General features: G+C 38.2%; 12 protein-coding genes across 12 annotated transcripts, besides 1 other annotated feature; 5 read left to right on the top strand and 7 right to left on the bottom strand.

Annotated features, from left to right (window-relative positions):
• Positions 1 to 49: 49 nt before the first annotated feature.
• On the top strand, positions 50 to 902 carry BEWA_034010 (orotate phosphoribosyltransferase, putative). Its single transcript, XM_004830153.1, has 2 exons — positions 50 to 322; positions 363 to 902. Exons 1-2 carry the CDS (start codon positions 77 to 79, stop codon positions 735 to 737), a joined length of 621 nt encoding a protein of 206 aa, XP_004830210.1. The 5' UTR covers positions 50 to 76; the 3' UTR covers positions 738 to 902.
• BEWA_034020 (importin beta-1, putative) lies at positions 754 to 3,376 on the bottom strand (the record flags this gene model as incomplete). Its single annotated transcript, XM_004830154.1, has 2 exons — positions 754 to 919; positions 954 to 3,376. 2 exons carry the CDS (start codon positions 3,374 to 3,376, stop codon positions 754 to 756), a joined length of 2,589 nt encoding a protein of 862 aa, XP_004830211.1.
• A 1,243-nt stretch (positions 3,377 to 4,619) lies between these two features.
• Positions 4,620 to 4,925, top strand: BEWA_034030 (signal peptide-containing protein; the record flags this gene model as incomplete). Its single annotated transcript, XM_004830155.1, has 3 exons — positions 4,620 to 4,636; positions 4,674 to 4,825; positions 4,861 to 4,925. 3 exons carry the CDS (start codon positions 4,620 to 4,622, stop codon positions 4,923 to 4,925), a joined length of 234 nt encoding a protein of 77 aa, XP_004830212.1.
• Positions 4,926 to 5,022: 97 nt separating this feature from the next.
• BEWA_034040 (jumonji/arid domain containing protein) lies at positions 5,023 to 7,541 on the bottom strand (the record flags this gene model as incomplete). The annotated part of the gene is made up of 9 exons (XM_004830156.1): positions 5,023 to 5,921; positions 5,956 to 6,023; positions 6,057 to 6,191; positions 6,231 to 6,534; positions 6,571 to 6,759; positions 6,795 to 6,945; positions 6,980 to 7,104; positions 7,139 to 7,253; positions 7,299 to 7,541. 9 exons carry the CDS (start codon positions 7,539 to 7,541, stop codon positions 5,023 to 5,025), a joined length of 2,229 nt encoding a protein of 742 aa, XP_004830213.1.
• Positions 7,542 to 7,614: 73 nt separating this feature from the next.
• Positions 7,615 to 7,649: a sequence feature (AT_rich).
• Positions 7,650 to 8,957: 1,308 nt separating this feature from the next.
• On the bottom strand, positions 8,958 to 9,800 carry BEWA_034050 (ema family member protein; the record flags this gene model as incomplete). The annotated part of the gene is made up of 1 exon (XM_004830157.1): positions 8,958 to 9,800. The coding sequence occupies exon 1, from the start codon at positions 9,387 to 9,389 to the stop codon at positions 8,958 to 8,960; it is 432 nt and encodes a 143-aa protein (XP_004830214.1). The 5' UTR covers positions 9,390 to 9,800.
• A 991-nt stretch (positions 9,801 to 10,791) lies between these two features.
• BEWA_034060 (U3 small nucleolar ribonucleoprotein, putative) lies at positions 10,792 to 11,820 on the bottom strand (the record flags this gene model as incomplete). Its single annotated transcript, XM_004830158.1, has 5 exons — positions 10,792 to 10,965; positions 10,999 to 11,173; positions 11,208 to 11,323; positions 11,358 to 11,552; positions 11,586 to 11,820. The coding sequence occupies 5 exons, from the start codon at positions 11,818 to 11,820 to the stop codon at positions 10,805 to 10,807; spliced, it is 882 nt and encodes a 293-aa protein (XP_004830215.1). The 3' UTR covers positions 10,792 to 10,804.
• A 236-nt stretch (positions 11,821 to 12,056) lies between these two features.
• On the bottom strand, positions 12,057 to 13,173 carry BEWA_034070 (hypothetical protein; the record flags this gene model as incomplete). The annotated part of the gene is made up of 3 exons (XM_004830159.1): positions 12,057 to 12,140; positions 12,175 to 12,495; positions 12,532 to 13,173. 3 exons carry the CDS (start codon positions 13,171 to 13,173, stop codon positions 12,057 to 12,059), a joined length of 1,047 nt encoding a protein of 348 aa, XP_004830216.1.
• Positions 13,174 to 13,424: 251 nt separating this feature from the next.
• On the top strand, positions 13,425 to 14,625 carry BEWA_034080 (ribonuclease H1 large subunit, putative; the record flags this gene model as incomplete). The annotated part of the gene is made up of 7 exons (XM_004830160.1): positions 13,425 to 13,619; positions 13,657 to 13,770; positions 13,809 to 13,935; positions 13,975 to 14,062; positions 14,096 to 14,173; positions 14,208 to 14,343; positions 14,381 to 14,625. Exons 1-7 carry the CDS (start codon positions 13,541 to 13,543, stop codon positions 14,623 to 14,625), a joined length of 867 nt encoding a protein of 288 aa, XP_004830217.1. The 5' UTR covers positions 13,425 to 13,540.
• A 3-nt stretch (positions 14,626 to 14,628) lies between these two features.
• Positions 14,629 to 16,163, bottom strand: BEWA_034090 (hypothetical protein; the record flags this gene model as incomplete). Its single annotated transcript, XM_004830161.1, has 3 exons — positions 15,990 to 16,163; positions 15,617 to 15,952; positions 14,629 to 15,581 (listed from the first exon to the last, which is right to left on the bottom strand). The coding sequence occupies exons 1-3, from the start codon at positions 16,120 to 16,122 to the stop codon at positions 14,629 to 14,631; spliced, it is 1,422 nt and encodes a 473-aa protein (XP_004830218.1). The 5' UTR covers positions 16,123 to 16,163.
• A 7-nt stretch (positions 16,164 to 16,170) lies between these two features.
• BEWA_034100 (hypothetical protein) lies at positions 16,171 to 23,479 on the bottom strand (the record flags this gene model as incomplete). Its single annotated transcript, XM_004830162.1, has 2 exons — positions 16,171 to 16,612; positions 16,647 to 23,479. The coding sequence occupies 2 exons, from the start codon at positions 23,477 to 23,479 to the stop codon at positions 16,171 to 16,173; spliced, it is 7,275 nt and encodes a 2,424-aa protein (XP_004830219.1).
• A 477-nt stretch (positions 23,480 to 23,956) lies between these two features.
• Positions 23,957 to 25,497, top strand: BEWA_034110 (hexokinase 1, putative). The gene has a single exon (XM_004830163.1). The coding sequence runs from the start codon at positions 23,987 to 23,989 to the stop codon at positions 25,445 to 25,447; it is 1,461 nt and encodes a 486-aa protein (XP_004830220.1). The 5' UTR covers positions 23,957 to 23,986; the 3' UTR covers positions 25,448 to 25,497.
• A 91-nt stretch (positions 25,498 to 25,588) lies between these two features.
• On the top strand, positions 25,589 to 26,366 carry BEWA_034120 (hypothetical protein; the record flags this gene model as incomplete). Its single annotated transcript, XM_004830164.1, has 2 exons — positions 25,589 to 26,049; positions 26,084 to 26,366. 2 exons carry the CDS (start codon positions 25,589 to 25,591, stop codon positions 26,364 to 26,366), a joined length of 744 nt encoding a protein of 247 aa, XP_004830221.1.
• Positions 26,367 to 26,536: the final 170 nt, after the last annotated feature.

A 26,536-nucleotide genomic window follows, 5' to 3' on the forward strand; every position in this document is an offset into this window, starting at 1 on the left:
TCCAGGAATACGGTCCCCATATGTACGGAAGCCTTCGATGCTTACTTTAGTAATTGCCTATTCTGTAATTAAAATAATGAATGCCACTCAACTTGTGGAGGATATTCCAAATATAAGGAAGAAACTCATATCTCTATTTCATTCCAACGAGGTTTGCATCTTTGGGGAATTTCTTCTTCGTTGTGGCAAAAGAGCAAACCTCTTCTTCAATTCTGGGAAGCTAAGTGATGGAGAATCCTTGGATGTTATTAGCGATCTTGTAGTTGCTAAGTTGGTAGAATCTGGAATAGAATTCGATGCCTTCATAGGTCTTCCTTATAAGGTAGGAACTATTTTGTACTGTATCTAAATCATGAATTCAGGCCATTCCCTTGGCATCTGCGGTCTGTATGAAATATTTCAAAGCGACAGGAAGGAACATTAGGTATGGGTACTACAGAAAGGAGAAGAAACCATACGCTGAAGATTCCATATTCGTAGGCCACCCAGAAGTATATGCTGAAGGCTCAAGGGTCATCATTCTCGATGATATCCTTACAGCTGGAACAGCTATTCGTGCCTCCTTTGACATTCTTGCGGATACCGGGGTGAAAATTGTTGCAGCCCTGGTTATACTCAATAGGGAATTGAAATTCGGAGAATTCGAGGAATTCCTAAATGGACGTGGCGTAAAATTTATTGAAATTCTCAGGATAGATGAAATTGTTGATACAACAAATGTAAGAGTAGGCTACTAAAAGTAGCAGAAATGAATTAGCGATTCAGTATAGAGAACAACCAGGTGACCTTTTCTCTGCAATCTACAGCCGCAGGGTCGTTTCGCGATTCTAGCTGCTCTAGTCTATATGATATCCTCTTTACAAGAGGCAAATCTGCAATGTGACGAGATAGATCGCTTCCGAATGCATTAACAAGGTCCCTAGACATTTAAAATATGTAGTTAATATACTTACCCAACTAGTGCAACAGCAAGTTTATAGTTCATCGCGGAGAAGTAGTTGTCTTGAGTATCGATTACTCTTTGTGCGAAGGTGAGCATAGTCGGTACATAGGACTTTATGTGATCCAGTTTGTTGCCCGTCTTCAAACCGTACACAATCCCAGTAAATGCCTGTAAAACACCCTCTCTAAGATCGTTTACAAAGTATATCCATTCTTCGCTATCAGAAGGTCCCATCTCAAATTCTGTAGAAGCAGCTGTCATCAGCAAGACCATTGCAGGTTGAATGTGAGGAGCAAATTCACCCCCTATTGCCATTGCGATATCACCTAGAGCAGTCACAATTGGAGCCGTTAGAGTTTTATCGGCATTCATGTCGTTCAAGATATTAAATAATAATTGCAATATGTGTGGTGCGTACATCCTTATAGAATCCTCCATTACGTGTGAAATATCGCTAGTAAGTTCAATGCATATTTTGCAGGAACTTACATGATCCGGACGTTTAAGACCTGCAATGATAGTCTCCACCAGATTGGGAAGCACACCAGCAAATTTCTCCGGAGATATAGAATTAACTATGGTGCTTATAGTTAACAAGACCTCTTCACTGAAATCGACTGTCAAAATTTGGAAAAGATTGTTCCAAAGACGTTGTATATTTGAAACAGTTCTAAGTCTTGTGATTAAAACTTGAATAACCCCGCATAGTACATCTTGACGTACACGTGATTCATGTGAAGAAATATCAGTAGATACCAATTTCCCCAAAGTGTCCTCAAAGTAGTTTAACATAGTGTGTAACTCTCCAGTAAATGATGCTCCAACCGCAGAAATTAAACTTGATATAGCGCTATAAATTGAAGAAAACAAATTTCGTTCCGTAGAATCATCCATATTCCCTCTTTGGACAAGCTTATCACATATGCGAACAAATATGCTATCAATATACTCATCAATTTTTTGGGAAGTACGATCACCCGAATAGGATTCTGATAGCTCGTGAATAAACCAGCATATGTTGACTGCGACCCTTGGGGGTTGGAAGAGTGCCTCAGTTATTTTGGAAATGTTACTGTTAGGGTCGTTGAGTGAACCTAGGTGCGATATGATTGTCTCAGAATGAAAACTTGCAATCCTTCCAATAGTCCAGGCTGCGGTGTCCCTCACTGCAATAGAAGGATCCTTTAAAATGTCACATAACTGGCCAAAGGAACGTTCCACAAGCTCCTTCAAATTTTCGGAATCAGGACCGTCCATAATGTAGCCATAGGCCAAAACAGCTGCTTCTCTACAATTCCACTCCTTTCTCTGAAAATTTTGTTCAACAAAGGTCAAAACAGCGTAAACTATATCATTTTTGACTGTCTGGGCACATAATGATAAGCATATACCTGCAGCCATTGGCAGTGTCCATGTGTCGTTGTCAAGTTCCTCATAAGTATGCAGAGTCATGGTATGTAAAATCTTTGGCAGTAAAAATGGTATAACCTGCCTTATGATGTGTTGATTTCTGGAATCATTGTCGATTTCCATTCCTATCTCGGTTTCACAAATCGTGTTCCAGAATTCAAATGCGGGTATTGCAAATTCCTCTTCCTCGCTATCAATAGCCTGCCAAAGGAATGGAACTATAACCTGTAGACATGGAGCAATAAGAGAATAATACTCCGTAACAAGCTGTACTAGGCAGTCATACGCAGTGGTTCTTACATCTGTGTCATTTCCAGTTGCACATCTTCTGCAAATCGCCTCAACAATGACGTCCCGCTCTGCGGTAACCTCCATATTACTCCTTATAAATATAAACAAGTTTTGAAGTACCTGTAATGCCATCTTGCATGGTTGTACAGCGTCCATATAGACACATTTTATTACAGATGTTAAAATACGATCACAATCTACTTTCGAGAGAATTGATACATTCTGATTTTCGTATACTGTAGATAAATCCTCAATCAAATAGCTCAAACACGTCAAAGAACTACTGCATTGTGATATATCGTTTGAGTTTGCCATGGACAAAATAATGTCAAAAAAGTCTGGCCAGGTATTTCTGCTAAGCTCAATTTCAGCTATACGAGAAACGACAGTACATGCAGCAAGCATTGGCTGTGTTTCTGATCCTACCTTCATTACGTTGAGCATTTTGTGTTTAATGTATTGCAAAGTTTCAGGAGTAACTTGCTGAAAGAACCTTGCCTTTTGCTCCTCGCTTGCCTTTCCGTTACACTCAAAACAATTTTTCATCAAAATACCTGCCAAGTGTCGTGAGTTAAGGCTAGCATTTTGGTCCACAATCACATCAGATAGAGCGCGAATGAATTCCGGTAAATTTACCTCCTTCAAATGCTCCAGCATCTTTTGAGATTCCACAAAATGGCTGGAACTCGGATCCATACTATTTTCAAGCATGGCAACTAAAGTCCCCTCCATTTTGACTACTTGGTGCGATTTATACCATATGGCCAGAAATTGCCAAAGTTTGGGCTAACGATTGTTCCGTCAATAGTGTGAGATTGACCTTGACACGTTCCCGTGTGCAACCAGGCAAACTCTGATAAAGATACTGCCTTTGTATTAAAACTAGGTGATGACTGAGAGATTCTCCCGGTTTTGTCGTTGAAATAGTTCAAACCTGGCAATCTAGATGAATTACAAGTATCAAATGCTAAAACATTGGTAAAATAAAAAGTGGCATCGCAGTCAAATGCATAAAATGTACACAAATGCCATTAATTGTACAAAATACGCAAGGGGTATTATGTGTAATCTCCGTTGCTTATGTTGAAATCTTAAATTTCAAAAAACACTCAACTGATATTGTTCTAACGTTAACCACCATTCTAGCTGCATCCAAGTACAAAATCCCAGTCCGTACCACAGATACGCCCAAACGAAGTAAACAACCATGTGTGGGGAATAGTGGATTCCATTTCAGACTAAATCTAATAGGAATTTAGACAATACTGCGTATGTTTAGCCCCTTGTATGTGCTCGATACAAAGCTGGTGGTAGTGTTTGGCCTAAGATATGCTATCCAAACCTTTTGTCCCTATAAAACTAACAAGAGCGCTTATTCTCTCTGGATTCCTTTACTAAATTACGAGAAAATGTAACAAACGTCAATAATTGGGGATTCTCACAGCAAAGTGTGTATCTATAGACCACAGCGCGGATTCCCTGTAGATGATCGGACACTCTCGGCTATACAGCAATAAATGTGACCTGCGGTATCGTAAATGTGTATTTTATGTGACATCTTGGAACCATTTGGGTATGATGACGAAAAGTTTTGTTTCTCGCCCGAAAATGTATGTGATTCGTGGTCCGGTCCATCTGTCGCCTAATCTACTTGGAAGTTGCTATGAAGCCTTCCAAGAATATGCATATCGGACATTTTTGTATTTTATATTTCATATGCCAAAAGTGTACACCTGTGACTCGTTGTCTAGGGGAAGCCTAGGTGTGCAAAGACTCTGAACTGGCGTGGCGGCGTACTCCACTTGTTATTTATCTCATCACTACATAGTCCAAATAACTGGTACGATGTGTATCCCGTAGATGCGATCATCTAGCATTGACAATGGCCCCCATCACTCCGTGGCCTCTTGGGATGTTCTCCACCCAAAGCATAAAATGAACACGCTGGGACTTTTGCATTAGATTTTTGGAACAAATGTCGACAGCTCCAGGGTATGTTGCCTTTCCACTAGTACAACTTATTTCACAGGCTTGCTTTCGCAAATTTAACTCTGCTTTTGGATGTTCCGCAACTTCCAGCCATATTCGCTGCCAACTGCTTCCACAATTATCGTATGTTGCTGCAGGAATTCAAAGTAGCTTCTCAAGAAACAGGAGATATCGTATATCCATTCAACAGAGGTATCCAGCGTCTCTCTCACATGACAAACCTACAGTTAATAAGCAAGACGATGTTTTAAACAGGATGGGAAGGCCAAGAAAATATAACAACGGTAAGTAGACACAAATGCCATGTATGCTAAAACTTAGGTTCTGAAGGCCCATTTGGAAGGCCATTTTAACTGAAACATTAAAGTTTATCCAACCACATTTACATATTATGTATTCTCCTCCAAATCTTCTTGTATCGACAAAATCAGGTATTTGAGAGTTATCTTGGTAACCAAAATTATGTTGGTTTTCGCCAAGGGGTTTTTTCCAAGAAGCTTTGATATGGTACAAGGGTATTTTATGGCAATGTTGTCAGTGGTTGTACTGCCTCTTTTCCTCTTTGTTCCTGGTCCGCCCGGCTTTCTCAGTTTTCTGCATGTGTTGTTCATATCCTCATATGCCTCCTTTATTTTTTCCAGTTTTGTTGTTTGCAGCTTTGGTCTCTTGTCCATATTTGCGTCATTCCCAAGCGCCCAGGCATAGTTCTCGTTTGCCCATTTTGCTCCCCTATCAGAAGATAATCCACCATCCTGTTTTAAGCTATTTAGGGCCTCTTTCAGCTTATGACACGTAAAGTATGACGATTCATCCACCTTTAGTATTTCCTCCTTGCTCGGAACTTTGTAATCAGTTCCGCTAGGACTCCATTCTTGGTTGGTTATAGAAAAATACGCTCTTTTTAAAATGAGAATTATGTTGTAGATGGAATAAAGAGTAAAACGGTAAAGTATGACCCTCGTTTTACAGTCACACTCATGATATCCCAGGCAGGAAATACAAACGACCGTATTTATATGATTGCACATAACACAACTTCCTAACGTGGGACTGTCACATAAATCACAGTCTTTGACAGAAAAGGATGCCAATTCCTTGCAGGCAACTAGGAAGTGGTATTGATGTGTGCTTTCAGTGTTAATTATAGCCCTTAAAAATCTATTTGGTTCAAACCCTTTATCCAAAACCGATGCCAAATATGCTTTTACATCATCTAAAGCAGCTATGCTGTCCATATCTAAAAACATCTGGTACATGGGAAGCGATTGACTCGTTCTCAATTTGTACTCTGAAAATATTAATAAAAACACAAAATAAAATACCCTGTATGAGGAGCAAAGTTACACAATCGATAATATGTGATATGTGAATTGGTTCCAAATCGAGAAAACTACATGATTATATTAACCAAATAACAACCTACTTTGGAATTGCAGACAAAATTATACGGAAAAATGGGATACAAGTCTTTCTCGCGTATCTATAGTTTAGTAAGGACTGGTAACCCATTTTTATCCAACTGGCTGGTGCAATATTACATGCTTCATTGCTGTTAAATCTGAAACCATCAACTATACACAATATGTATGTAACGTACCCTGCATTAAATCCTGCGTGAAAAGTCCTAGGCCACACCAAAACAAATTCGTTTTCTTGTTGTACAATCCGGTATATGGGTATATCATTTGAAATTAGCACATCAGGAGGCACTTGAACCCTTAAGCTGTATAACGCGAACTCTTCACTCTCCATTGCTATAAAGTTCTTAAGCAAAGCTTCCATTTTTCCTGCCTTTGCTGGAGGTACAACATACCAAATCTTTGGGGCTCCAACATGATGATAATTAACGGATCCAAAATAGTTATCTTCTGTATGCCAACAGAAAGATGTAAAACACATTCCTATACAAGTTCCATAATCGGTATATGAATAAGTACCTATATAAAGCCACGGACTATTAACGCCTGGTACTACTGCATTTAAATACCTTAACAATGATCCGTTACATTTTGGAAGATTTTTCATATTCCACGGATCTCTACAAATAACATTATGATTTTTTGAGTTAGAGTTCTCAGAATCATCTTGAGAGACAAAATTCAAATCTGCCCCGTAATAAGAAACAACTATGCATTAATATTACATTAGCAACAATTCATACCTTTGGAATCACCACTTTTTATAAGCCTCCAATATTCCTTTTCTATTGAATCTAGCGGTGGATCTGTGCTCTTCATAACCTCCTCTAGAAGCTGGTTATTGTGTTCTTTCATCTTTGCACAATCCCATAACCACGGTGGGTGCGAAAAGCCCTAACGCGCAAAATAAAGTTTATGCAAAACTAACATTTCCGTTGAGAAGTTGCTGTAACCGTTGCTCCCGCACCTGGAATTTAAAGGTTTCTAAATCCACAGGTAAGGGTGCGCGCCATCCATCCGGCGGCACAACTTTGATGGCTCCAAACTTCTCACCTATATGGACGTTATAAATGCGTAAGGGGCATACCCAGGTCGCTATACTTATTCCAAATAGTAATTGGACTTTTAAATTCTTCAACAGTTGCGAATATTGTAGGCACTTGAGCAATAGATGCATAATCAGTGTTATGCTGACAAGTATCCTATAGGTATTATAAACTGTCAAACCGGGCAAGTATTTAACGAACCAGTTTACTTCTCTTTATTGCAGCTAAAAGCTCCGGATCTGGGCGACCGTGGTGAGTTATTTTGAAGAGACTGGGCTTCTTTATTTTCCTAGAACTTCTCCTATACGAGGGGGATTCTCGTGTGTTGGATTCATCTAATACTGCGGATTCTACCTTTATATTGACCTCATTTTTGCAAGAGTTGTCAACTTTGTCGGAGCCTGAGTTCATTATGTGTGATCCTGCGCCCTTTAGCGGATCCATTGCTGATTAAAGCTGGAACGTCACAAATAAGATCTAACTCTTATGATAGTCGTTTCTTTGGTTGTAAAAAACCTTTTTAAAACATTATTTGTATTTAAATATTAAAAACAATGGCAATTCTCTTCATTTATTTGACCGTAGTTGTAATTTTTCTGGTCTTATGGCCGGAATTAGCAGTAGAAAGCGGTAAATGGAATAGACATGAAAATATGTGACTTATTACGGCAAATATACAATATCAAATGAATATTCAACATTTTAAATAACCCAGCAGTGAAATAGTTTTGAAAGCTTCTAGGTGAAAATGTTTTTGCAATATTGAGACATAATACCGAGTAAGTATCGACAGCACGTTGTTACATTTCAACAAAATGATATAATTAACAAGGTTGGTTCAATTTAATAATCCTAGTGAAATGGTGGTTCATTATATGTGTGGAGGAGACTGTGATGCTGCATTTCTATAGTGATAGTGATGGAGCATTTCCCGAGTAAAAAACAGCACTCCAGTGCAAAATTAGATTTCTTAAGATAAAAGGAGTAGATTCACCCCCTATATGCTGAATTTTACGGTAATTTTCAGTGGGTAGTTGAAATTGCGATTAGCAAATTGTGGCAATCTCCATTGTTAAACAAGGGAAATAGACATACAAAAAAGAAATAAATGGTCACATATATAATTGTATATCCTATTATAGTTGTCTTGTTTCCAATATAAATTGTTGGTGCGATCAAATGATGAGATTATTCCGTACAAATTATAGAAATATACAGTTTATGGTCAATCGGGTATACAGAATTGTGTCACCATTACATTATGACCTAGTTTCCTTGGTAAATTAAATACTTTTGCAATTGTGAACCCTTTAATATGAATTTATATACGCGGACATTGTAACCGGCATCAGGCTCTCCCTCCAGAATTTGTTGATAAATTTCTGAAAACGAATGCTAAAACTGTACCATAGTGTAACGATACAAGTTAAACTGCTGTATCCAAATAGAAGCTGGAGAAATATCGGCGAATCAAAGACCTCCAAAAACATTCCATAATCCCTTGTCATGTAGTGGTAGGGCATGCAATATGATTTATTCCCATAATATATCAAACTCATTTGCTGTCTAAATAGTTAATGCGATAGTATGACCACGTAGCACATGCAAGCCTGGAGAAGAAGTACTTGGTGAAAAGGAGTACGAGAGTACTGCCGTAAAGTACCCAAGAAATCTCCAGTACCCCCAAAAAAGATTATCCAAATGTCAATTCCTCCAAGTATCCTCATACCAAAAGCAATATTCCAATATGCAAAAACAGTTGTAAAATCTTGACATGGTAATGACTAGCACAAATGTTGTATATATAAAACTTAGTCTGTAATACGATTTTCCAAAATTGGAACTATTCCTATTGATTGTCTAGTGGAACAAAACAAGAGCAAATGTAGCAATAACAACCGAAAAGACGCCATAGGCGGAGAATCCATCGTATATAGTCTTGTAATCAACGGAAAAGAACGGTTCGATCTTGTTTATGACCTTGGCAGCAATGGGAATATCAACCCTGACCCAATCATCGGATCGCCTCTCATAGAAAATTTCCTTAATACGATCATCAGGCTTGTAAATATAAACGATTTTGGCGACCTTTATTTCACCGCGCGTAAATATTGTAAGCTCAATGATAACTTCGTACTTACCAGACAAAATGACAGCCTCACCAAATACGATTTTTCCAACACGTTTTTTCGTAAAAGGCCAAGAATAACTCTTGCCGTATCCGAAAACAGAAGATATGAATTCCTCATAGGGCTCGTCGAGATCGATAGTGACGGCTTCGAGGCCTTTCATATAAACCTGTTCGTGAAACTCAGCAAATGATAATTCAACCCATCCATTATCAGCCTTCTTAAAAGCAAGTTGAAAGCAGGCTCTACGCCAATTATAACGTAATTACTGCCGTTAATTAGATACTTTGTCAGTGAGAGTGGAGCAGTGGTACGCAGGTCAAAAGTCTTGATGATCTCATTACCGTCTACAACCTTTTCTATGGCGTAAGGATTTTAGACGGAAAACATCATAGCTCCATTACTGCGTTCCTCAATTAGTACATTGGGGATGTCTTTCTTGTTAATGTCAATCACGAGACCTGTATGCTCTGTCTCTTTGGAAAAAACTCCAGAGATCACAAAAACAGAAATGCAGAGATAAAAGAAACGGTTATCCATTGCCATAAACTATATTACACTAAAACAATACTTTACAAGGGCAAACGCCATAGTATCATGTAGTCAAGTACCAAAATTAGGCGTTGAGAACGCTAGTAGCTGTAACGATCATGGGCATCCACTATTTCCAAACCTACGGGCCAAAAACAAGCAAAAACTCATTAGTTATAGAAATATGGAATAAAACCGCAGGTGTGTCGCACGTTATCGTATTTTATGCTCCGACTCCCCCAGTTTTGAGAGGTGCTTCTCCCGTTTCCGGAATTTTGACAACCAGTGACTCTGTAAATTCTCAAATCTACATTATCATCTACTCTTTTGTTTACATACGGTCGGTGTTGAGAAAAGAGTCGCGATTCCTCTCAAAAAGGCCCATTTTGTCCATAGCCCATCTATGTCTCTTTTTTAATCACATGAAGTCGTATTTTGTCGTAAATATGTCTTGTCTTTCCAAACGTTCATAAATATGCCAACACATTGCTCTGATTCTCGTGTAATGACGCCGACTCTTGTGTAAATTAAAGTCACGTTCCTTCCAGTTCTCTGAATTTACAAAAGTGTCCCCCAGTTTTATTGTCTTGAACCTCTTGGCTACTATGGCGTTGGTAGGATGGTGTACTATTGATAATCAAAGGGTAAATCTTTTACCTTATTTCCAAGTACATAAAACTATTTACAATGTAGATGGCACATTTAGTTTTATGCGTTCCTTTTTGGTAAACTCTAGCCTTTATATTGCAGGAGAATGGTCGTTAAATGCGTTCGGTCATTTTACAACTGTAAAGACACTCCATTACACTATGCATGCAGAATAATTCTACAGATCTCGCATACCATTTCCTTGTCTATATGTCAATATTTTCCCGTTTCCGTCGGAGAACCGCTGCTTCTAGAAGGTCTGAAGGCCCCCAAAACCTACGGAAAATCCGTAGGATCTACAAGGGTAGAAACTAATAACGCACATATAACACAACCCCTACACCTAGGGCAGGCTAATTAGTAATTAGTGAACAAATATTGCAACATTTTACTACATTATTAAGCTGCTGAAAGTGCGGGCTCATGTGTATTGAAATATGGTCTCAAGGTCCATTCCACCTCTAAATCACGCATATCAACCGTACCCAACTCGATTTTGAAGGGCTTTAGGGTAAATCTTGGTCCAATCTCGGTCAAAGTTACATTTTTATCGTCGGCACCTATAGTAATATTACTTGATGAATATTACGTACCAATTTTTGTTTCATTCCAGACATGGTGTCTAAAAAAAATGCGATCAGCTTTGTTAATAAATGACAGCACTCTAGTTTCATTTGTATTTTGGGGAGGGAACAAATATCGCAGTATATCTTTGAATCGATTTCCCAGCTGAGAGGTGAAGTTGTGAAAAATCAAATGAGGGTATGCCTATCGTTGAATGTTGGTAAAACTATCAGCAAACCTCAGACATGGTGGGCGGGCTTTCTGGAAGATCATGCCTTAATATTACATCGGAAAGCTGGAAATATGACGTAGGTCCATGAGGAAGGTGAGATACGACCATTGCATCGGGTTTTCCTGTTTAAAGTCAGACCTATAAACGTACACTAACCTCTATGTTCATATAGTAGTACGATATCTGAAACGTCTTTGGCTCTACAAAAGTCAACCAGGTCCTTGAGAATATATGAACCACGATTAAGACGTTCAGAGTTTGGTATAATGAGGCGCATTTCCTTTGCAAATTGCGATAGCCTGCTGGAAGGATTTCTGGATGTTGTTATCAGGACCTTCGGATCCTTGATTCCTGAAACTTTTGATTATAAAACCAACAACAAACCAGCAAATGCGTATTCATCATCAAGATGCGTAAGTTCCTCCCTCTTTTTTGCGTCTAACAGGTCCAGAGACGACTGTACGACGCCGCTCAGAGCCCTGAGTTCGCCAGGTATGGGTTTATCGTTATCCAAGGCCTCCTTTAGCTGCCTAGCTTTTTTCAGGGAAACATCTCTTCTGCCTTCTTGCGATTTTTTGAATAGATACTCCCGGCGTTCCCTCAAAGTTTTTCGCAACATGTCTATTAACTCAATTGGATGCTCATTCGAATTGTTGACTAATAGAATCCAGGCATTAAACCCAGGAATAAGCTGTAGCTATAGTACATTATAGGTGATACGAATTAAACTACGCGGATGCCGAGTATTAGGCCAACTCGCGATGGGGAGTGAGAGCGATGCGATCTCGTATCGCATTTTCCGATAACTTTATTTTCGTGGCTTATACATGAACTGAAACGGTGGCAACAGCGACCCTAATCCTCAGTATCGAGCTTGAGCGGCGATACGGTACACTCATCCTTAAATTCGCACATTTTGCACTTCCACATTTCGCTCTTCTAAAGAGAAATGTTGTTTAAGTTTGTAAAGTACCTTGACAGGCTCAGCGTCACGTAAACCGTCCCAAAAGTCGCAAAGGTAGTTTACCGTGAATAGGAGTGTTTCCTTCTTCAAGTCGACATTTGACGTAGAGAACACGGATCCTTCGTGTTCATAGGATATCTCCATGGTTTTTGAGATCCTTGGCAGCCTTTTGAAGGCTTTTAGATACTTTTTTTCGAGGGCATCTAGACAGCCCTCCGGCTTTAGTTCTGGCGCCGAGAATTCTGTGAATCTATCGCATTTGAAGGTTTCATGAAGCTTATTGAATTCTATCTTCCCGTTTTTGGTTTCTTCTAACATGGTGCAGTATAACTACGAGATTGGTTGATCAGCTGGTAAATTACAAACCTGTACTTGCAAGGATGATCCCTGCATTTGTGATATTGAAGGTTCCTTTTTGCACCTTCTTGTTTTTGTATCCGATATTACAACGCTCTTTTCTTTTGTAGCTTTGTCTTCTACGATGGTCAACTGGTCAATGATACCACAGAATGTGTAGTTTCCAAAGGTGCCGAATAGCCACAATTCTCTGCACTTTCCAGTTTCCAAGAGTTGCTCAAGGAGTATGACGCTATTCAACAGCCTTATTCCCAGGTTGTCTTCGTGTGTCTCTATCTGGACCTCCATGATTTCGTGGTCTTGCAGTTCTAGTTCTTCGTGTCGCTTGGTTCCCGATTCCATTTCCTCCGTTACCCTCTTCCTACCGGTTATTAGGGTATATTCGACCTGCTTTTCGCACCAAAGTTGGCATGATAGATCAGTTACAGACAGCGTCCAATTTTTGTTAAACTTGATCACGGGTGGTAGCACGGCAAGTTGACCGGAATTTTGCGATGCTACGGAACCCTGAAGATAGTCTTCAATGTCATCCAGCAACGTATCGACATCGACGTCCTCTGTGTCATTTTCGAGTGTTACACATGTGTCCTTTAGCTGGTCCCCTAACTTAGAAACGATTTTAAACGTTTTGGGTCGCGAATTTTCTGTCATTATTCTGCTTGATATAGCTGGAAGCGATTGTTTTGTCTTTGTCCCTTTACACACAATGTGCGACAGATTCTCTCGATATCTGCCTCCTTGGAGCAGGTTATTCACCCATCTCATACGCTAATCACGATTATGATGTCCAGCTCTCACGTTTTTGTTGTGGAAGGTCTGTCTCTTGGTGGAGATGGAGAAACGTTTCAGTTGATGGGGAATCCATAGTCGAAGATATTTGGACCTCCATCTGGGCACATTTTCCCTTGCGGCATTTCGTAGACTAGAAAACTGCCATTTAAACAGAATGAACAATTCTTGCCGTTTTTGCCAAGAAGCATTTGACGTTTGTTCGTAAATTCAAGAATCCTCATTGACCATGGAAGACTACCAGAATTTAAAGTGTTTTAGGCTCTACAAGTCAAGCCTACCTTCAAAGGAAACGCCTGTAGCTCTTGGTGTGTAAGGGTTATACTCAGCTAAATGTGTCTTTAGGAATCGACGAAGCTGGAAGAGGTCCCGTTCTCGGTGCTATGGTTTTTGGGGGCTTCTTTTGTCCAATAGGAGCGGAATCTGAGGCTATATTGAAAGGAGATATAAAAGTAGATGGTAAGAATGCGTTTTATGCGGTCATTCATCTATGCAAGATTCCAAGAAATTGAACGAGCTCGCCAGGGAATACAAGTTTCGCCAACTTCATGATGAAACTCTTCCATTTGGACTAATCGCAGATGTTGTAACTCCTCAATATATCAGCTACAAGATGCTACAAAGGTGAGTCACACAGTTTTCGGGATTCCACAATAATTGCAGAACGAAATACAATTTAAACGAAATGTCTCATGACACAGAGATATCAATCATACGCCACGTTATCTCAGCAGGCTATAACCTGAAGGAAGTTAGTTGTATCATAAAGATCAACATTCTGCAGATTTATGTTGATACGGTCGGTGTAGAATCCAAATACGAGGCAAAGTTGAAGAACCTGTTTCCGAATATACATATTAAGGTGTGTTTTAATGACGATATTTACAACCGTCTAGGTTGCTAAAAAGGCAGATTCTCTATTTCCGGTAGTAAGTGCCGCATCAATCGTAGCAAAAGTTGTAAGAGACAATATCATAAAGTGCTGGAGCAACAGTTATGGCACTTCTAATATCGGATCAGGATATCCTGGAGGTATATTTGAGGCAAGGGTTTCATATCTACCATACAGATGCATATACTATACGATTTTTGAGCGAGAATTTACACAAAATATTTGGTTTTCCAGACATTGTTAGATTTAGCTGGAGAACGGCCTCTGATATGCTAAACGATCAAAAACGGAGTGCAATTTTCAATTGGTATGATGATCTCGAGGAAGAAAACGACGAGTTGTCAAAAAAAACAGTAAAAAAAAATCTAGGAAACCTTCCAAAATCACTGGCTCTTACAATTACAAACAAAATTAAATTATAAAACTTATATCCAAAAGACAAATCTTTCCGATTTATTATCTGTTTCTGTAGTGTTTACATCCACAATGTGATCGTTGGGAATGTTTGGAGCTTGTGACAATGCGATTTGTGAGACTCCGGGTTCATCCGTTTTGATGTTATCAAAACGATTCCCAGTAAACTTTGTGAGTTCAGTTGTGGTATATGCACTGAAATTGCATGTTTCCGAGTTTCTAGGGCGCAGTTCAACACATACTACCGATGCATCCGAATCGAATGGTGAGTCTTTTAGAGCGCTTACGCCTTGATGTCTCAATAGAGTCACATGAAATTTATTTTTAACTGCTGTGTCATACTCTATATTATCGGTACAGGATTGGTCATTTTCATCTTGTACTTCATAACTAGGAACCGGATCGGGAGTTATGTTGCTCATTCCAGATTGATTTGTTCCGTATGAATTCAGCAACTTTTCTGTTTCTTCATGACTAATAACACCGTTTCTATCCATGAGGTTAACGTCTGTAAACCCTACTTCTACATTTCCGCCAGAAGCTATGGATATCCCCTTGGCTGCTAATTGCGCTCCTGTCAACATTCCAATGTTTTCACCTACCACAGGTCTTTTCTTTTTATTACTAGGGTTATTATGAGTTATAATGTTGTTTATAGATTTGTTTACTGTATTCTGAAACTCTTTGGCAATTTCCAAAAGTTGCTTTTCGAGTGTGGCATTTGCCATTAAAACGCTTCTATGGGCGAATTTCCCCTTGTATACAACCGTATCAAGTCCATGAAGGTTCACTGAATACGGCAAAAATCCATCTGTTTGGGAAGTTGACGGTTTTTTCGGTATGGACTTTATTGTTAGGGAGGTTATTTGTAAATCACGCACAACTGCGTCGATATCAGAATCCGTAACCAGATTAAGCATGGCCAACGTGATGTGTGGACGTTTTATAAATTCTGTGTTCGGACCTAAATGTTTGTGATGAAGCAAATTCCCAACGCACCAAGGATTTTTGCCAGAGAATTCTGGAATTCTGTAAAATTACGATGGAATGCCTTTCCCCTAACTGGAAAGCAGAGATAAAAGTTGTAGACATTGCTTTTGCGGCAGCGGTTTAGCACTTCATTTACGGAAGCCTCGGCCTTATCTCCGGTTGCAATGAGCTGATATTCGTCGCCTAATTGTTGCAGACTCATGCGAACTTTGAATAACTTTTCAATGTGTGGAATGATTTGGTTTATAAATGCCTTGAAAGGTTCTCTAACACCGACTGCGTATTGCGTATCGTCATTTTTTACATCTTGCGATTGTGAGTTGCTTACGGGAGAAAAACCAGAGTCTATAAATGAAAATAGTTTGATGTGGTTGGATATTACCTGTATGATCACTTTGGTCATGTGTAATTGACGGTTTTGGAATTCTATACGTTACGTAAGGATTCCCCTTGACGCCGTCCTGCCTTACCGCCTTGGTTTCAAAGGAGAACTCATCACAAGTTATATCAGACATTATACTCGTGTACAATGAATTTCAGCGAGTGATTATAGTGTGTAGTTGTTAGAGAGCTAGACAAAATCCCAATTTGCCAGTCTTCCACTGCAAGTAGGGATTGATAATTCTAGAGATCTTCAAGTCCTTTGTTCCGACTCCTGATACTCTGTAGATCTCGTAGTTTACGCCCTTTGTTTGTGCGAACAGCCATTCATTGTAGCTTATTTCAAAGGCTGTTTTTGTGACACTGGTACTGCTTTTCACCTCTACATAAGTTTCCTGGTTAGGTCTTGCGATTGTTATATCAAACGGGAATCCACTTTCTTCCAGCTTGTTATGCCAATGTATATTACAAGTTTTTAGCTCTATCTCTTCCTCGTAAATTTGCTTGAGAATCTCATACACCAGCTCTTCTCCAACCTTTCCCGTTGATTTACGTTTATTCATACTTGATTCATTCTCAAAAACGAATTGGTCAGTTGCGAGCTCTCTGTCTTCGTGAAGCATGCTGTAGTTATTATATCTATGAAAATTAAACTTACAATTTGGTTGTATCGATATGTTCGAAAACAGCATCTTCAGAAGAATGGGACTCATTACGGTTAAAATCTGGTGAATACGCCCTGTTTCTGAAAGGAGAATCTGTACTATCCAGAGTCACTTTACAAGATTCAGCATCAGTTATGTCAGAAGAACTTTGGATATAATTAACATTACAATTTTCCGTTGGTACAGAACTAACTCTAAAATAAATTGATCTCAAAGTGGCAAGTGTGAATGGGTCCAATTTATTGTTGTCACAGTTTATCCCCTTCCCCAAATGGACTCCATAGCCGCTAAAGTTGGAACTACATTCAACATTACAGTTACAGCTCTCATTTTCTGAGCTACAAAAAATTGATAAGAATGCCTGAATCTCATCTGGATTTTTCCCTACCATTTTGTAGACTGAACACAAAAATTTTGACAAAAATTTGGCCTTTGAGAGATTTTCTGAATTTGGTTGTATATCTCCTTCATTATTTGAGAATACCAAATATGAGATATCCATAAAAAATTCAAGCGGAAGGTTCAAATTGGAATTATACATACCTACGCTTGAATTAATTAAATCGATAATCTCTTTACATTTAATCCCAGTTGAAAATAAGTTTCTAATGGAAATAAGTTCACCATTTGATATATCTTTAACATTAGAATGCACGAGTAGATTTACTTTTCCAGAAGCTTGGTACAATACAGACTTTTTTGAAAACTTGTTGCTCGTCCAGTGATCCTTACCATTCTTATACTCATAATAAACATCGATTTCTCTATTAGCTGTGTATATGTGAAGATTTGTCATTGTTTTTTCAAAGTTTTTCCAGCTATATTCATCCGAAAACTCGGTTGAATAATAAGAACTTTCGTTAGATTTTAGATATTCATGAGCATATGGCAAGATCGGTACCAACACAAATAGCTTCAGTGGGATATCATTAACATCCTCATATGCATCGGTATTCAGCACTTTAATTTTACAGTTTGAAATAAAATCTTTGGCTCCAAGTGTATCCAAAACGTCTATCCAAGATTGTTTCGAAAATGCAACATCGGAAAATATGGGTTTGCAAACAAGAGGTATTGGAGTCGACCCAAAATATTTAATAGCGGAAATAGATTCCTGTGTTTTTATCGTAATCAAACCATCTGAAGGCACAAGTATGTCCACACTTTCGGTATTAAATGGTTTATCATCATCACAATCAAAATATTTGAATGCATTGGATACGTTTCTTACCACTGGAATTATAGGACGATTGTAAAGCAGTTTCAAAAACATTTCCTTCTCAGTTATTTTATACAAATTCAGAATTGTTGTAAATATTTGAGCAATATTCCGCTTAAAGCTCTGATTATCTCCAATAAAAAGATCCAAAAATGCCATAGAACCTTCAACACCAATGTAATCACTCACCCCCAAAGTTTTCCAAAACTTCAGCAAAGACCCAGATTCTTCAGTATTTCCTCCATATATGCAAGACAAATATGAAAATTCTGGATGGTCTATGGTCTTGTATATTGAAACAAATTTGTTGTTTGGGTGAGTAACTGTTAACTCCAATTCATCTTCTTTCTTAATAACCAATAGATGCTTGTTATCAAATGCGTTCTTCAGAATTTCAGAATATTTTGAATCATCATTTACCATTTTCTGTAAGTCTGAATAAATTTTTTTGACTATTTCCAATATTATTGATAAACTATTTTCAGTATTCAATTGAGTCAGTGCATCAAATGATTCATGGGAAAAGTGCTTGTACAGTGTTTTATTATACCCATATAATCCATATTTATTGCTGATTTGTTCGCAGATGGCTGTCAATATTTCTAAAACATATGTAAAGTCGGTTCCCTTATCGGATATAGGGATTCCCTTAATCCCTGGATCTAGAGTTTTTGTTATCAAGGGATGGTAACTTATATTGTCACAAGCACTCATAAGATGTGTAAACTTCCACTTGAATTTGGCGTCATAAGTGCCTAGGACATCCTCAGAATTAACAGTAGATGCTTCATCTTTCATGTAGATGAATTGACCATAAGGAATCCAGGGAAGAAATTTAAGTTGAAAATAAAATAACGAAGGAGCAAAATCCGTACATCGCCCCTGAACGAAAACTTTAGATTTCAAATAATGAGGATATAAGCCATTTTCACGTTCCATAATCTTGAACAGTAGTTTTGATAAGAAATATGAATGTTCACTATTCTCACTTGAAAGCAGATTTAAGATACTAACAATATTAGAGAATTCATCCGATGTGTAGTCAGTAATTTCTTCATCCTCAAATACTCCCATAGTCTTGATAATTTCATCTTTCCATTTTAAAAAGTATTCATGTGAGCGATCAATAGTTGTTGATGTGACTTGAATCTGCAAATCTGTATCAATATGGACAGTAATTGCATCATATTTTATAAAAGTTGGAACACCAATAAAACCAAAAAATTCTAATATGGAATTTGCACTAATATCTCCAAAATAGTCATCAGAAATAAAGAGAGGATTAATGCGTTTATCATCAAAATGACTATAAAATGATCTGATATCCATAAAATGGTCATATAACTTGCTGTTTAACCCATTAGAGTGATGAAATACATCCTTAGGGCACAATTTAATATATTCATTGCCAAGTGATGTAAAGCCTCCCGATTCAATCTTTATAGGAAGACGTTTGATTAGAGAAATAGTATCAGTATCAAAATTCTTGCATGCTTCGTTATTATTAGAAAGTGTTTTTATAATCTGAAAACTCTGTCTGAACAGTTCACAATCATCCCTGTAACCATTATTTTCAAAACTATCAACAAGAAGAGTTACTTTATTAAAGATTAAATTCTTAAAGTAGTTCTCAGCAGTAATTTCTATACATCCCAACTTCTTTAAGAAATTTGTTACCATAAATTCGTAGTTTTCAAGATTCAAGGTATTTTCGAATATGGAGTGACTTATTACCTTCATTTGTTTATCATTCAACCCAAAGTCATTAATACAATAGTATATGTTACTATCAAATGAAAACATTTCCCCAGTTGAACTATAAAAAATTAGGGAAGATTTTAGGCTTTCCAAGTCCTGACCATCGTGCAATAATGACATCAAATAAATTAGTGTTCCCATGTTCTCCAGAATATGAGTGATACCTTGTACTTGGTTATATAACCCTGAATTTATATCTACACTTGCTAAAATAGATGAAACAATTTCTACTACCAAATCAAATGTTATAATTTTAATACCATATTCCATCAATTTACTCTTAAGATTAGGCCTACATAAAATAGAGTTGATGTAACAAAAGTCACAATGTTTTCTAAGAATATTTGATGGTACAACGGTTCTTAACAACTTTGAAAACATGACTTCTGTGTTTGAAAAATCATCTGGGAACTCAGAGCAGACGAAAATGGCCTTGAAAGGCTCCACAAATTCGTCAACTTCGTCAACCAACACCCATTTTATGTTAAGAAGTTTTGAGAAAATCCGGTTACAGCTATACTTAAAAAGACTAATACCGTCATCTTGTCTTGGAATAGAGTATACAAATCCATTGTATAAAATACTCATTTTTGAGTAATTATATTTTATTATTTCAATGATACCAACATAGACATCGCACATTTTGGACGCGATAATCTCATTCCATGGATCTGTGGTAAACAAATTTTGCCTATTGGCAGACAAGACAAAATCGGCGTTAACCATAAAGTTTAATCCATATTCGCCTATTGGCAAAGAATTGTAGAGCTTGTACCTTGTATTTTCAGGAATTTCTGGTGAAACTGGCAGAGCGATTGATATTAGTGAAGAATTGTTACCAGCTTTTGAAGTTGATAGCATTGTTGACTCTTCAGCAGTCAGTTTAAAACTATAGTTAACAACAAGTACCTCCAGATGAACTGAATCAACAATATCCAACGAATGAATATTTTTCCTTTCAAGATTTAGATGAACTAATTTAAAGTTATCAATGTCTATTTCACAATCACTTTTGTCGACAAGGAATGTTCCCATTAATTTTTTATTCATCAGTGTTTCAACTCCATCGACGTTGTTGTAAAAATGTACAGTAGATATATTTCTTAGAAAAAGAATAGACTCCAGATCTAACATTTGGAATATCTGGTAATACTTTTTATAGTACTCGTTCGTTATATACTCGTCTTTCAACGGAAAATACATTAATGTTAGCCTTTTACCTCTGGATTTCGCTAGGATCTTATTAGAGTAAGTGGTGAATGGTAGTCTAGATTCTGAACCCAATTTATATTTCACATAATCTATTGGACTAGAGTCAGATAATTCAACCCAATGTGGAAGAATATATTCTATATTATCCTTAAATGACGGATCATTTGAAAACATAAAGCTATAACCGTTAGAAAAAATATGCGGATTGCTCGTAAGGATAAAGACCGATTTGAATCCAATACCAAATTTGCCGGTTTTTCCCGTTTTTAAAACTTTGCTGCTTGAACCAATATCACAAATTGAACGTATGTCCTTTTCCATAAAGCCATCTTCGTTATTCAACATAACAACAGATTCATAATCCAAGAAAAATGATATGAAAGGCTCTGTAGCTCCATTCACGCTGTAGCAGTTGTCATCTGCATTTTGTATCAATTCCAACTGTAACTGTGTTCTACTGTTATACAGGTCTTCTGACAACCTCTTTACAGCTCTGGATATGCGATCACGTTGCTTGTTCAAAACTGATTTTAATCTTTCATCTATGTTGCTTTCTACCAAACCAATTCCAAATTCTTTGACCCTTATTTCTTCAATTAATTGTCTTCCACTAGCATTTTCAGCATAATAGTTCCTAGTATCAGGTTCAGTCATGATTTCTTCATCTTTTAGATTGCTTACTATCTTCTCTGATATAACTACTCTCTTTTCAGTTGTCAGACATTCAATTTGCCTATTCTTAATCCTAGGTACTAATAAAGTTAAAACGGATGTTATATAATCCAAGCCAAATTCTGCAGATAATTTCAGGATATTATTTATGCATGTGAATGGACTAATGAATTTTGTAAAAGGATAAAACCTATAAAGTGATTGATCATATAGTGAGTTAAAATAGCTGAAAAAATTGTTTATACTATTAGCCGTTAATATCTGTGAATCAAGCAAAAACAACTTGGTGAATGGTAGAAGAATTGGAGAGGGAACCAGAAGAAACATTAAAAAGAGAAAATCATTCATTCTTTGGGTCTTTTCCTCGAATTTTTTATCCATAGTTCTTTTTACCAGTGAAAAATCAGGAAGATGCATCATGCTCCTCTTTTTAAGTAGGAGTGTAATAAATGCTGACAAAACTTTTATGGCATCAAAATTATCGAATCCATCTGTGATTTCTTGAACTATGACCAAATCACTAATGTAGCAATCGGGTGATTTAATCTTTACTACAGATCGATCGTGAATATACAGAAAGGAATAACTTCCAAAAAACTTTATTTTTTCATTAAGTAAAAAATTTGGTAAGGGTCCTAAACAGTCTTCGTATACATAATTCCACATTGTATAGTCATATAAATTTAATAAAAGCGGGGCATTCTCTATTAACTCGGTTGCAGAGTCTAGTTGTGAAGAATATTTTGCATTGCTCAGGAAAACTCCCTTCTTACCACCGGAGGCAGGAATGTAATCAAAACACAGGGAATATACATCAGTAAAGTAAAATATATTTGATACCATTGGATCCAGCTTTAAACTACTAGTTTCATGGTATTCATCTACAATTTCCGAAATATAGAGCTTGGCCTCATTGGTTATTTTAAATGAAAACCGATTTTCAAGCATCCTAATCAGACTATTTAAGACTAACTCTTTGCTTGAATCTTCAAATTCCCCGCAGAATTTATTCACTACGTGAATTAGATTATAAAGTATATCTTTAATGTTAAAGACATCCCTATAAGAACTACATTTGACTGTTGTATTCGAAACTTCATTTAAACCACATTCTGTTTGTTCTTTTACTAGGCTCTCAGCATCCATGTCAAGCTTATTTAAAGAAGTAACATCCTCCTTGGATAAAGGGACGATAGATGGGAGGGATTCATTATTTTTCTGATAACACCGATACAGGATACCAACTAATAGTTCCAGGGAAATACTATACAGACCAGCATTGTGCCTTGATTTGAATGTGTCGTTGAGATGACCTATCACATTTTTGACGATATCCAGCTCGGATTCTGGAGAGACAAGATTGCGTTGAGAAAGCTTAAAATACTGTTCAACTGAGAAGAATACGGCAACCTTCCCGATATAGTTTCTCTTGAATCTGTAGAATAATGCAACGCCAATCAAATGCGAACATAGTTCTTTGTTATTTGGGCATGTACACTTACACACAGACATATCTACAATTCGATAATTGCTCGTGTTAGAATACACCTGGAATGTGTCATAATCTTCTGGGCATTCAATTACTCCATCTTGCATTTCTGATATCATTAAACCCTTTTTAAAGCCGGGCTTCCCATAAAGATACCCATACCAAATTCCATCTTCCAAATATTCGGGTCTTTTATCACTAGTGGATTCGTTACTATTTTGGGCATTTGTTGCAAAGTTGGACTTGTCTACACCTAACTCTGCGATTCTTTTTGCAAACCTCCTGGCTGTGTTTCTTATATTGTCGCTCGAGTGGTGGGACCTGTGATCATATCTTTTAAAATTTTTACCATTTCCGCTGGGACCAAAGTCGAATGGCATCAAATCCCTGTCCCTAGGAATGGAGTTTGTTTCACCATTGTGGAACCTCTTATTGCTATTCCTGGTGTGAGTGGACTTGGCAGTACGGTCATCCATTTTACACTCATTTGGCAACACCTTTGCTATTAGACTCTATACTTTCCTGAGTTAGAGCCTCTAGGCAGAGGTGGGTTTCGCAGCTACACTCTCAAAACGCTATACATTGGAACCTCCGGGCAGTACTTTTCAGAACACATGCCTGAGAGATTTATTCTAAATATTAGCCTGTCAAAATATCTATAATAACAATAGATAAACCACCCATATACATGTATTAAATAACGACCATAAATAAAATGTAAATGCTCGCACTGCACTGAGCGTCGGCGCTGGATTCCAAAAGACCTCAGCAGCAGTGGGTAATGGGCGCGCTAGTTATGATTCTGCAACGCAGAAACACGGTATCTTGGTGTGTATTAGGTCTTAACAGGGTGAATGTGCATGTTAAGTCGCAAATAAGTGTCTACCACAAAGGCGTACACAGTGCCCAGACATAGCCTACCCCATCACAAATGGATGCGTGCTTCGCTATACACAGGTATCTTGTTTGTGTTCTAGACCAAAATGTCAGATGGACCTTCTGTCTTAAGGGAAGCTGCTGAAATTTATCGCGGCGATTATGCCGCGCCCAGGATGTTGGAGCCAGACCTCCATACACGCCTGGAGCAAATTATTCTGCAGCTGACTATCCCTATAAGCGAACTCAAGGTTATAGCTCACAACTTTTACTCGGAGCTGATGAACGGCCTGAAGGCCCACAAACGTCATAGAAACTTGTGGCTTCCAAATGAGTGTTGCTTCAAAATGTTGGATTCGTACATTGCAAACATTCCTACCGGAAAGGAATGTGGTTCGTACTATGCCATTGACTTTGGAGGCTCGAACTTTAGGGCTGTGAGAATCAAGATTAACGGCGATGGCAAAATGGAACGTATTCAATCCTCCTTCAGTTTGAGGTACTCGTCAGCGCTGGGACCAAAAGGGCTCCTGGATCAGAATGCAACCGCAACAGCATTGTTTGATCACTTTGCTACGGAGATTGGAACCGTCATTAAGCAGTCTGGCGACCCTCTAGCACCTGAGAAGCCTCTCAAGGTCGGATTCACATTCTCGTTCCCATGCACTATGCTCTCGAGGAATACAGCAATTCTATTGGATTGGACCAAAGATTTTGAAACAGGACGTGGGACTGACGATCAGGTAGAGGGGAAGGATGTCGGAAAATTGATGGACGAGGCCTTCAAGAGGAGTAATATCAATGCAAATGTTTCCATCATCTTGAATGACACGGTCGGTACTTTGCTGTCATGCGCTTACCAGAAGCCTGAGGATTACCCAGATTGTAGAGTAGGTGTTATATTAGGTACTGGGTTCAATATTTGTTATGCCGAGGACGACTATGCAAGTTTTGGTTATGTTGGAAAAATTATAAACATCGAATGTGGTAACTTTGATAAGGAGTTACCCATAACTCCGGTCGATTATGAGATAGATTACTACACCTCAAACTCTGGTCGTGGGCTACTCGAGAAACTTGTTAGCGGTGCGTACCTCGGAGAGATTATAAGGAGATATATGATCTTATTCCTGAGAGACCAAACCCCGGAATCAATGTGGCATGTAGGTACATTCACTTCTATTGATGGAAGTGAAATTTTGAATGATGCATCAGAGGATTATAAAGTCGCAAAAGAGGTGGCATTACGCACATGGGGAGTAGAGTTTCCTTATGAGGTCCTTGTTGGTCTTCGTAAGATTTGTGAGTCTGTCTTTGGTAGATCTGCTGGTCTTGCCGCCGCTGCAATCGCTGCCACTGCCAGGAAGGCACGTGCCTACGTTACGGCTAAAGCAACTGTTGCTATTGACGGGTCTTTGTACGTTAAAAATGAATGGTATAGAGAGAAGTTGCAGGAATACTTGGAGAAAGTCACCAGATCGGATCTCCGTGGTAATGTAGTACTCTTGGCATCTGATGATGGATCGGGAAAGGGAGCGGCCATCGCCGCTGCCATGTTCGATAATTAAAAGATACTAAATAACGCTTGTATATGTAGTTTAAACTTCTTATATGTATGCCCTACACACTATGACATTTATCTTTTGTTCAGTGTCTTTACAATGACACGCAGACGTAGTGGAGGATCTTTATTTGCGGTGAGCGGTAGAATGGTGACTTTTAATGGTAGCAAGAGAAAGCATGGGTTGTATCACCATTCTACCGTCGATTTTTTCAAGACGTATTGGGGTCCCGTTAAGCGTTCTCCCTTTGTGGAACAGTTCTCTCTGCTCAAGTGGTTAAAAGGAACTATTACTCCTGAGGAAATGCTACCTCCAAAGGATCAGTATAAAAAGAATTGCTGGGGAAATGAAAAACCTCTAAACACTATACTACATTATCAACAGAATGAGCCTCTTTTTTTGACACCGGCCTTGGAAGCAAATGATACAAAAATAAGGGACTATATATACAACATATTGGAACCCAGCTATAGGCGACCTTTTAGTGGAATAGGCATGGAAGCCACGAAAATGGACCACAAGCTATTTACCCCTCTCACCGATATGGTCCATGAAGAAAATATGAAAACCCTGCCACAGATTAACTTTCAACACAACTATATATCCAGGTTTGTAACTTGCGGAATAAACACATTTTCTCAGGATAAGAAGACTGGAACGATTAATCTCGGCCGCACCTACATGGACCAGAAGCAGTGATTCTAGCGAGACATCAAATAATCCATTTCCGTACGTTAGGGAAACAGAATCTCTTGTTAGGCCCCTGAATCTTCACGAGATTTTATATCTGCGTTCAAATCACCGTTTAAATCGCAAATCTCATCCCAAGTGGTATGTGACGAGATACCTAAAGTACGTCCAAAAGCGTAAACGAATCAAACAAATTAGACAACTAATCTTAGAAGCTAGGATGAGACGGGCTTAATCGGAGTCCGAGTAACCTTGTACAATATTGTATGCGTTAGGATGTGTGTCTATCTCTTCCTTTTTTTTGGTAGTGGATGTGCTTTTGAATAGTTCACGTAGCTGCTCCGGTATAATTTCTATTTTTGTATTATACATGTTATACTTTTCATTTTCCTTCAGAAATTGGTA

The sequence above is a fragment of the Theileria equi genome, chromosome 1 (assembly GCF_000342415.1).
Source record: "Theileria equi strain WA chromosome 1, complete sequence".
NCBI lineage: Eukaryota > Apicomplexa > Aconoidasida > Piroplasmida > Theileriidae > Theileria > Theileria equi.